The 10,896-nt window shown below is 44.7% G+C and overlaps 1 protein-coding gene across 2 annotated transcripts; it reads right to left on the bottom strand.

Moving 5' to 3' along the window:
* Positions 1 to 213: 213 nt before the first annotated feature.
* On the bottom strand, positions 214 to 9,595 carry NPTX1 (neuronal pentraxin 1). Of its 2 annotated transcripts, XM_048489901.1 has the most exons (5): positions 9,074 to 9,595; positions 8,484 to 8,691; positions 7,340 to 7,584; positions 6,132 to 6,311; positions 214 to 4,581 (listed from the first exon to the last, which is right to left on the bottom strand). In XM_048489901.1, exons 1-5 carry the CDS (start codon positions 9,584 to 9,586, stop codon positions 4,360 to 4,362), a joined length of 1,368 nt encoding a protein of 455 aa, XP_048345858.1. In that variant the 5' UTR covers positions 9,587 to 9,595; the 3' UTR covers positions 214 to 4,359. The 2 variants fall into 2 exon arrangements, with proteins under 2 accessions (XP_048345858.1, XP_048345860.1); XM_048489903.1 differs by lacking the exon at positions 8,484 to 8,691 and having other exon boundaries at positions 9,226 to 9,595.
* Between the last annotated feature and the right edge of the window lie 1,301 nt (positions 9,596 to 10,896).

The following is a 10,896-nucleotide window of genomic DNA, read 5'->3' on the forward strand; positions in this document are numbered from 1 at the left end:
ATATTCTGTTCCCCCTTCCTTCCATGACTGGCTTTGCAGAGCCCTGGCAGAAGGCCACAGTCTGTGCTGCAATCCCGTGGGTTCTGGGTGTGACAGGCTGCCTGTCAGCTCAGCAGCACAAGGCATAGCGCTCCCTAGGGGATCATCACTTGGAGAGAATTCTACCTTAGAAGTGGGGCTTTCTCTGAGAAGAGAGTTTGGAGATGAACATGCTGTCTTTCATCACTCTTTATTGTGTAAAAATAAACTCAACAATTCATGTAGTTTGAGCAATAAAATGAAAAAAAAAGCATGAAGAACCAGTAAAAACAGTGCATTTTTAGAACTGCTGATGGGGACTGTGGATGTGAGATCGAACAACAACTCATTCAAAATCCAATAAAGACTGTTAGCAAGAAGTAGGAAAAATATACAGCTTTGGTTAACAGAATGGTAACTCAGGAAATGTTTATCCTCTTTCAAACTGTACAGTATATACAATTGAAACACTATCACCCCACTCTCTCTCTCTCTCTTTTTTTTGGCAAATCACACACAATTCAGACTGGACTGATCTTTACATTCCCCCTCCCCTTTCATCAGATTGTACTTAAATTCGTTATTAGCTGCAACAAAGGTTCCAACAAGGATTGAAACAGAATGATCTTACAAGGTCCAGCTGTTTTTGTTTTAAAGAAAACTGCTTAAAATATGCTGCTCTGAGCCAAGATTTAAGAGCGAGGTATCTAGGCTGGGTTTGTATGAATTATATATTCCTAGCATTGTGTTTTCACAGGAATGATCACATGATCCATTCTGATTTCTATATAGCAGCAGTTTTTCAATAGTGCAGTATCAACCTTGAACTGCTTATTATATGCCTAACTATGTTGCATATTCTTTTGCCACAGCTTTAGAGATGGTCAAAATGGCTCATAAAACCTTATGAGATTGTCTTTTCCCCACTTAGCCAGGGAAAGCTCCTTGACTGGAGAAAGAGAGGGTGCAGTCATTAAAAGGGGTGATGGCTATGTCTATTAGTACAAATCACGAATTCTTCTTAAAAAAGAAACTATATAAAATATTATCTATTCAAAATAAACTTTATCATCCTTTATCCCTCATCTGTAGCATGAAAGTTTTTTTTTCAGGGAACGTTTAATCTTCTATATATTCTCTTCTAATAAAAATACCTTTCTTGGTAATAAACTCCTTTTACAACAAGAGAAATAATTTTGTGTTTACAAAAGCAGAAAGGGTAGATATTTCAAACAGTACCTAAAGGGACAGTAAAGGCTATTTCAACTACTATAATATTTAGGCTGATTCTAAAAATTTTTGTTTGGAAGGAAGTTCCAAGAACTTGCTTCTTGTTGCACTTGTTCAGAATTAAGTGCAAGAGGATGATTTACTGACAGACTGAAGTTACCTTATATTTTTTAGTGGAATTATTCCTGCGTAAATGGCTAGTTAATCCCCTCTGTGGGAAGAAGCTTTTGGAGTACTGTCAGACAGTGTTTAGGCAAACAACACACAGGATGCTCAATTTTTGTTTTCATAAAAGGACATTACCTGAGAGAGGCATGTGCTATTCAGTACAAGAGGGAACACTTTAAGCCAGGGGTGTCAAACTCATTTGTTATGAGGGCCGAATATGACATAAAAGTGATTTGGCTGGGCCCAGGGGGCTGGGGGTGGCTGCCTTGGCTGTCCCCAGAACGGCACTGGGGAGTGCCCGATCTGGTGAGCCTGCAGGAAGGTGGGTGGATGCCTTAAGGGGGCTTACCAGCCCCATGAGCCAGCTGAGGCAACCCCCTTCCCTTACTCCCAATTTAGTCTGGCGAGTGGGGCTTGTCAGGCCAGATCAGGAGCTAAGGGGGGTTGCCTCAGTTGGTTCACGGCACTGATAAGCCCTCTCAAGGGGCTGGAAGTGGCCCCTGGGCTGCATGTTTGACACCCCTCCATTAAGCAATAGTTTAATTGGTTTTGATGGACCAGATTTATATTCATGCTTGCTAGAGAACCCATAGTTAGCCTGAAGGGGGAGAGGCTGTCTTCAGTGGTGCTGAAAGGACAGCTCCTAGCACATCTAGTTTGATAGGCATTATTAGTAGGTCTGAACCGACAGCACAGTGTAGGCATGGCAGCAGAGATGCTTAAAGAAACATGCCCCATTGCTGCCTTTGAGGATAGCTCAGATGCTGTGGGTTCCTAGGGCTTAAAGGAGAAATGGTGCAGAAGGGAAGAGTCCCCACTGATTTGCTAGTCATAAGGATTTTAACAGCGTTTGTTTAAATACAAAATGAAGTATACTGCAGTTTATCACGGGGAAGAATGCTGCATCCTTGGTCGCTTTCTTTCCAGCCGCACCTGACCTCTACAAATGTGTTCAGATGACTTTGTTTTTTTTTCAAAGCATGAACTATTGCTCGGCAAACCCCCACAGCTCTGCAGTAGCCCATGCAAGCAGGCAAGCATTAGACCAGGTAAAACAAGATTGAGGCACCTACTGAAACATGCAAGAAACAGTGTGCCCTTTGCCTCCCCTATAAATCTGCAGGAAATAGAAGGGTGCCACAAACTGGAACAGCATCAATAAACTTCACTGAAACACCACATCACTATGCAACCAGTTGCCACTAAAGGTAGAAAGACAGGCAGTCTCATCTAACCAAAGTACAGTCTCCACGAGAAAGGTCAACAGATACACCTTTCCAACTTCATAAAACAGATGGTGCCTTTCAAGATACACAGGTCAATCTATATTACAATACGAATTGCACACTTCTCCCCTTCTGAGAGGTTTGTGCAGGCTCTACACATTCATTTAAACTATTAGCATCCCTTGTGTTGTTTCAAAAATATAACACAGGCTCTTCTCTGATATATGAAAATACCACAGCTTCTTTTTAATCCCCTGGGGCTTTGCGGCAATCCCAGGATTTGCCCTTTATTCCCATTTCTGTGCATATTCACTGAAAGCTTCTCTCAAATAGTTCCTTTACTCCTTTTGAAAAGGAAGAATCTGAAACCTTTGTGAAAGCAACATATAGCTCAAATCCCATTTGGCCAGATAAGCATGGGGCGGACAAGGGTCCTTGGGCTTGTTCATCCTGCCAGCAGCAATCATCCCAATTTATATTTAAAAGGCAAAAAACTCAGCTGCACAGTGTGGCCATGGAAATTGGACTGCTCTTTGCATGCTTTGCATCCAATTCCCTCCCCTTAACCCACCCCCAGCCCTTCATGTTTATGGCTCTTAGTGAGAGTAAAGGGACGTTGATAAAGGGACGACAGGGGAATGTCTCATAAGGGGACATGAAACTCTCCCAGCCAGATAATTCTGTGAGAAGCCCAAGGGGGCAGAAAGAACCTGCTGCAGAACTGAGAAGGGAGAGGAAGCAAATGAATTGGAATTCTCTTCCATCTCCAAGTCACAGAAGCAGTAGCTAAGCCCGTGTAAGCCTGTGTACAGAAACAACTCCAGACTACACCTAGGTTTTGTGATGGTTAACAGAGGCAGATTCTTTACAGCAAAATGAAGGCAGAGTTGGGAAGGGAGCTCTGCTACAGCTCCGTTAGAGCAGATAGGAGACAGCTATTCCTACAAATAACCCAGGATCTGGACAAGACATCTAGAACTCCTGGCCCAGCTTTGCTCCTGAATCTGACATGTGCCCCTGGGGACAAAGATGGCTCTGTAGGGCTCTGGCCAGAATATTCATGGCATGGGGATGAGGGGACCTGAACAGGTTAAGAGAACAGTCCTAACCCCTACCTCAGGTCTTACTTCTAATCAAGCCACCTTCATGCATCATTCAAAAGCATTTATCCTCTGTCGCTAAGAGAATAATTCTTAATACAAAATAAAAAAGTCTGCCCATCGGAGAATTGGCTGCTTAAAAGACACAGAGTAGGAATATAGAGATATCCTTTAAAAAGTATATGCAAATGAAGACAAATGTGCTGAAAGAGTTGCACCAGCCCAAAGGCACTCAGGCTTCGAAATGAAGTTGGCAAGCCAGAAAAATCAGACCGTTCATGATGAGACTTCATAAAGCAAAAGGGAGGGGGGAATGAAGTCTCATTCCAAAGGGAAATGGGAGAAACGGGAGAAGGGGGGAACCAATGAACCCCCTTCCTATCCTCATCAGGTTCCAAAGTTCCAGGTTGCCTTAGAGTTGCCATCTGAGAAAACTTGGTCCAAGTCTCCTAGACGAACAAGTGGCTGATTCTTGAGAACAAATAATAGAATTAAGGAGGGGGTGGGAAAGCAAGAGAGACAGGAAGGGAATAGGATTGTCCATAATTCATTCCTGGGTGGGAAGAATATCTGTTAACCAAGGGTTAAATGGAATGGAAGGGGAAGGAGCAGGATTTTTAGTTGATCTGACGACAGGCTTCAAATGTCCATTTGGTGGCTCCTCCATAAATATCAATGTTGGTTTCAGACCAGGCTATGACGCTGCCAGACAGGGCTTTGGTACTGCAGGTAGCCAGGTTGTAGATTTCCCCTGGGGTGAGTTTTCGATCCCAGATGTTGAAGTGGGCCAGTTCTCCCACAAATGCCTGGGTGGCATCAAATCCACCGCCAAGGGTGTCCTTGAAGAAAGAAATTGAAGACAAAAGCTTTGAAAATGCTTCCTTCTGAAAAGAGGTGGCCTTTCTTCCAGCTGAAAGAGCTGTCTCCCTTTTCCTAGGTGCCAATCCAGGCATTAGGCATCCTACAGCCTAAACACTTGAAACAGGCCAGAAACCTTTTATGGTTTAAAAGGGTCAGCGCTAGAAGAGGTCAATAAGAGGGAGGGAACAAACCTTCTTTGAACTGCATTTTCCGTGGATGAAAGTTCAAAAATAGAACCATTTGGTACCTGGCTCTCATACTGATGGTCTGCCTGAGAAGGCAAAAGGCTGCATTTGAGCACGTCTGCAAAAGGCCGTATACTTTGACAGATTATAATATTGCGCAAGGAAGGTGGCAGGTGGGCAATAATGAAATACATTATCATTAAAGGTGACCATCCTCCATGTTGAGATTGTTGTTTATGTGAACATACAATAAACTGAAGGACCGTGTGCAAAATAATTGATATCATGACATGCAGTTCCTGTGAATGCGTGTTTGAGTGAGTGTGCTGTACTAGTAGCAAGCAAATGGATCTATGAAAGCTGTGCTATATGTGATAGGGAAAATAGCTGGTTGCTTTTTCTGGAAATGGAGGGGGGAAGTTGTCCTACAGTGTCCCATTCCATGTGAAAGATTCATGACCGCCCAGACCCGGCTTTAGGCAAGCAGGACAGGGGCTTTGGCTCTAATGGTATACATGGAATCCTATCAAATGCAGATTGTTCAGGGGAGTGTGTTTATGATGATGGTTGGGACATGTTGTTCCCCACACTGAAAAAATTAGCAAACTGTAATTGAAACTGAAGTGCAATGTCTCATGTCTGGGATAAATTTACTGTTTCCACAATGGACAAGCCATTGTGATGATGTCCGTGTTTTGTGTGTGGTTGTTCTTGAATGTGTACGTAACAGAAGGGAGCAGATGGATTCTCTTTGTTTCCTACTCATTTTAAAATCCTTCTCCCTACTCCATCTGCGCTCTCCTCTTCCTCCTCCTCCCCTTCTGCTCTTATAAAGATACCACAGATTCTGCCACTGGCAGTATTTGGAGGCAAATCTGCAGCACCCACTTATGATGGAACTGTTCTGAGGGTGATTTATTCCCAGAACACCCCACAAAATCTCACAAAATTTCTTCTGACTCCATAGTTTCTATCAGCCTTATACCACATGTGCAGAAATATCTTGTACCGAACCGATATGTTGATTTCACCATACTATATTGGCAGCGCAGGAGATTTCTGCATATAAATAACTGCTGAGACAGTGGAGCATCCATCAGAGCTCTCTGATTTCCAGTGAGCACAGCAGGCATCTGGAAATGGAGATGGATTCTAGTTTGTGTCTAGGAAAGTAGGAAAAATCTGGGTTTGGACCAGAGCAGAATCTGTGGGCTTCACCCATTGTTAGGGCCAAGAGTTTCTGATATTCTTCTTAAATAGTGAGCTACCACACACCTTATACAGAACATGAACTATTCTCAACAGACAATCTCTCATCTTTTGCTGTCATCCTGATACTTTACCTGTTCCTGTCCCAGAACAAGGACCCCTTGAGGCTTGATGGGGTGATAAGGGGCCAGGTTTTCCCCATTGCCTTGCAGTGCACCATCCTGAAAAGCCTCCCAGACACCATCCCTGGTTGTCCATGTGATACAGATGTGGTGCCATTTCCCATCATTAATGACAAATGGGAGCTTTGCTACCTGAATGAAGAAGAGGAGAATTACTGCAGGTGTGCAAATCCTACAATGGAGAAAAGGTGTACAAATCGTACAAGGAAACAAATTGCTAGTACTGACTCATCTATCCTCTTCTCTAATCACAGAACAGGGGCACCCAATTGGCACACGAGTCATAGCATCCCCTAGTCTCCGTTGTTACAGCTGGAGTCCTGACGAATATTTGAAATGTGTATGCAGGAAGCAATCCTGACAACCTTTTCCTGGAAGTAAGTGCCACTGAATAAAATTGGATTTGAGTAGTCTTGCCTAGGATTGCTTCCTAAGGGGTGTTAATTACAATGCTACTTTTGCCTTCATAGGATCAGTTGCCAAACTCCAAAATATTATTTATATGATATTTTAGAAAACCTAGACCTTATTTTCAGTTTCATAAAAGCTGGTTTCATTTGCTTCATACTTCCTGAAAAGGACTCAAGGAGATTTGTAGCTTAGATTTGTTTGGTTATCTTGAAACATTTGCCATGTACATTCAAAACCCCAAGTTCACACTTGTGAATACGTGGAGTCGTTATTGTGCAGGGTAGGGGCTTGCAGTAAAATGATCTCCAGATAAAGGCCTTTTCTTTCACTCCAGGCCACAAGACTATATATCTACAATTTCAGTATGGTAAACATAAACCTGTCTTACTGTGAGAAAATACTGGGAAGGGAAGAAGAGAATCAGGGCTTCTAAAATCTGTAACTATTTCCCTGAAGAGCATGCCACATACAAGTCCCAGTAAATAATTTTAAAAATAACTGAATGTTTGCTAAATTTCCCTCCGGAAAGGTACTGAAGCTTGGACAGCTTTAACTTACTTCCTTTGCCTCAAGTTATCACTTCAAAGCCAAGTTATGTTTTCTAATACTGTTGGTTGCAGTATCAACCAGCACCAGATGTTTGTGATTGTTCTCACTTTGTGCTAAAGACACTACAAGGTGTTTGGAAAGAGGAGGCTGAATATTGACTGCTGAACTGTTTATTTAATGTTGATCTCTCCACCACTTACCTTGTCATTGATAAGGATCTCCATGGGATTATTGCCCCATTCAATAAGCACCAACTCATTGGCTTGTCCTGGAACCGCATAAGAGAAAGGTGTACCTACACCGGGAGATGCATTGGATTTTATCCACATGCAAATAGTGAAGGCATACATCTCTGGCAGGCTTTTCTTCACCTTGGCATACATGTAGTTGGTTCTCAAGGGGAATGTCAGCTGAAACTTGTCTGTCGGCCTGTTGTCTTTCTGACCTAGGGGAACATAGAGAGGATGTTTGTGTGATGTCTTGAAAGAATATTAAGACAAGGTGGTTTCATCGGGGCAGTGATCTGGAGAAATAATTAGCAAGGGGCATAGGGTGTCTCAGTTCCCTTTTCAACACCATGACTGACAGCGTAAACCAACCCAAACCATGGAATTGTCATTCTCTCTCCTTTCTTTCATTATATAACAAGCCTTAAGATGGCAGTGTTTAAATCCCTCCAGCATATTTCTGCTCTCTAATCCTGGTCACATGGGCAGCGCTTGGGGAAAAGGGTCTCTCTCCCTCTCGCTTTCCTCTCCCCCCCCCCCGCATTTTTATTTCACTTTAAAGCTAAAAAGAGCGACTGAATACTAATCCATCTACAAGAACGAAGCAGGGAATTCAGATGGACAAAATGATCCTATCTTGCTGAAGTTAAAGATATACAAATTGCTTAGAGGAATGAGGAAAATGATATATTTTGTCCTAGGTCACTTAGAGGGTAGATCCCAAAGCTTGGAAATATGGAAGGCTAGCAGAACAAATGTGTGTTTTCCCTATTTAGAATGTGACAAGAGCAAGATATCTTTTCCTCTTTAGTGAAGCATTTATTTCGGGACAATTTATTTCAATTGGGACAATTTTGGAACAATTACGTACTTTTTATTTATTGCTTTTCCTTACTACAGGTAAACACCCGGCCACACACTGGTTTCATAGAAGAGCTGAATTTGCTGATAGCTGAACTGTAAAGCATTAATTCTTCATCTCTTTAGATAACAGAAGGGGGGACCACTGCTGTGTACCACGGAGGGATGACACATAGCAGATCTGTTATCTCTGAAAGCCCTCCAAATGTGGCACTATTCAGAATAAATGCTGACAATTTCACTCTGTGTTTTTTACCTTTCTCTAGGTCACTGATCCTTTGGTGAAGGGAAGTTAAAGTGCTTTCTATTTTTCCTCTTTCTTCACTTTCATTCTTGGGGCTGTACTTTCCTTCCTCCAAGCTGTTAATTCGGGACAAGACTTGCTTCTCTAAATCATCAATGTTACTCTGAAGAATATCCTTCAAGGAATTGGTCTGACTTGATGAATTCATCCTACTGAATTGCTGTGGGGCGGGGGGGAGGGGAAAGCAAAGATAGTAAGTGGATTGTTGCAAACCAAATTAACACAGCAGCATTATTTACCAGAGACTAGTTCTGATGCCCATTACCCAAACAGCTAAACTCATTTAGAGCTTATCAAGCTAAAGAACAATCACTTCATTAAACAAAAGCAAAAGCACCCCATCTGCCATTGAAATGCACTGGCTGCAGGAAGCGTAATTCCATTTTTACTGCAGACAATGTACCTTTCAAAGGGGGCAAAGGCAACATGAAAGGGGGCATCAGATCAACAAAAAGGGCTGCAAGCGCCGGAATACCTCACAGCTAGCCTGGCATATCTTTTTCTATTAACTCTGAGGAATAAGAGAAAGGAGAAAGTTGTACCTCCAACGTTTCTAGCCTTGTTTTAAGTGATTGCAAAGTTTGCCCAAGTTGGCCCAAGGTCTCTGCAGCTGGAGTCCGGGAGAGATCTCCCATGGTGTTTTTGGAGGAACCGGTCTGCTTTCTGTTGGAGCCCCCACCCGTTTTGGACTCACCGGGGACTGTCTCCAACGAGCTCTGGCTCTCACACCTGCCTAGCTTCGTTGTCAGTTCCCTAATGGTCTCCTTTTGGTTCATGATGGTCTCCTTTTGCTGAAGCACCGTTTCCCGGAGTTGTAGCACCGTGGTCTTCAGGTCCTCTGTGCTGCCACCAGTCTGCACGGAAGAAGTACACATGTCCATATCCACCGGCACCGAGGTGCAGATAAATCGAGTCTGCCCGAAATTCTGGGCGCATCCCCTCAAGAAGAAAAAAGAAGCCAGCAAGAGGCTGCACCGGATCCCCACAAACATGGCTGAGGCAAAGTTCCCAACAGACGCGGAGCTCCGAAACGGAGGACTTTCTTTCAGCACCATGGAACTGTCCGCCGAACTGCCGAGCGGACTGCGGTACGCGGGGCCCTTTTATAGCGGGCGGGAGGGGCTAAGCCGCTGACGTCATAATAGGGTGGAATCCCTGTTTAATTGCCTTGTGACCACCGTGTTTCCTGTTTTAAGGAGGCCTAAACCAAAGGCGAGGGTCCCGCGGGTCTGGACCCAGCCCGGTCGTTGCGCGCCGCCCCCTTCTGTTCTCGTTCGCCATGAATGGAACGGTGGGCAGGAAGAGCCGGCGGTCGGTCGGTGGATGGGTGGGTCGGTGGGGGCGCCCAGCTGGCGCACGATGGGTCATGCATGTCCGTGAGCAGCGGAGAGTTTCCCTGCGTTGTCTGAAAAGTGCTGCTTGGGGGTGCTTAAAGAGCGGGGAAGGGGCTGTGCGATGTTGTGTGCACGTGGATCTTCTTCTCTCCGTGCATTAGTTTATCCAGCGAGAGGCTGCGTTATAGGTAGTGGCGCAGACGGCTATGGGTTGGCGAAGAAGGGGTTTGTAGTATATGAGTCAAGGGCTTTGTCTCAAAAAATTCACGTCCGCGGGAAATAGTCACTGCAACAAAGTACGGTTGCCCTAGGATCACTGGCGCGGCATGGCTCTAAGGGGAGTGGCTTAGGGTGTTTTGTGAATACTTTTCACCCTGGTTCCTCTTGCTTTGGGTCGAGGAATCGAACCGAGAGTCTTCGGGTGTGTCCCGGTCGTGGGAATCTGCACTCTGTATGCCACTTATATACAAGAGTCCTGAATGCGTTTCGGGTGGATAAGCTACTCGTGTGTGTTTTCCTGTGCTGTACAGGATGCCTGAACAAGTGAATATGGTTGGAAACTTTAGATGGAGAGGATGCCGGATGGTCTGCATCACGGCTGTAAATGTAGACGAGATATTTATAGATACTGAACATGAGGTTCAAGGCCCGTCAGTGGAGGAGAATCCTTTCGTTCTTTCATTCCGGGAACCTCTCTTTTGCTCACGAGTCGTCGTGCAGTTGGGTCCTAAGATGCGACGCGCCGGAACCCTTCCCTTATCCAAGACAGGCTTCGGGTGTGTCCCGGTCGTGGCGATAATTCATGGGAACTTTGCACATGCCCAGAGGCCCTCCTGCAGAAGACCGCAAAAAAAAGTGCCCTGCTGTCCGTCTGCTTCTCCAGCCTTATTTGTTAACTGCTGTTCCTTCGCTCGTTCTGACCCGCGGCGAAAACCGACGGCGAGCCCCGGATCTGGTTGATCTTCAAATAAACCTGAGAGGCTTCGGCAGGAGGAGGGGCTGCTGCTCTCGGCCGCGCCGCTTCCCCCGCC

The sequence above is a fragment of the Sphaerodactylus townsendi genome, linkage group LG03 (assembly GCF_021028975.2).
Source record: "Sphaerodactylus townsendi isolate TG3544 linkage group LG03, MPM_Stown_v2.3, whole genome shotgun sequence".
Taxonomy (NCBI): Eukaryota; Metazoa; Chordata; class Lepidosauria; order Squamata; family Sphaerodactylidae; genus Sphaerodactylus; species Sphaerodactylus townsendi.

Bases quoted from the DNA above. Each gene is read 5' to 3' on its own strand.
- NPTX1 (XM_048489901.1), bottom strand. From the start codon at position 9,586: ATGGTGCTGAAAGAAAGTCCTCCGTTTCGGAGCTCCGCGTCTGTTGGG. The intron at 7,585-8,483 runs GTAAAAAACACA...ATGTTCCCCTAG, and splicing joins GATCAGTGACCTAGAGAAAG to GTCAGAAAGACAACAGGCCG. The intron at 4,582-6,131 runs GTAAAGTATCAG...TCTTTCTTCAAG, and splicing joins TTGTTCTGGGACAGGAACAG to GACACCCTTGGCGGTGGATT.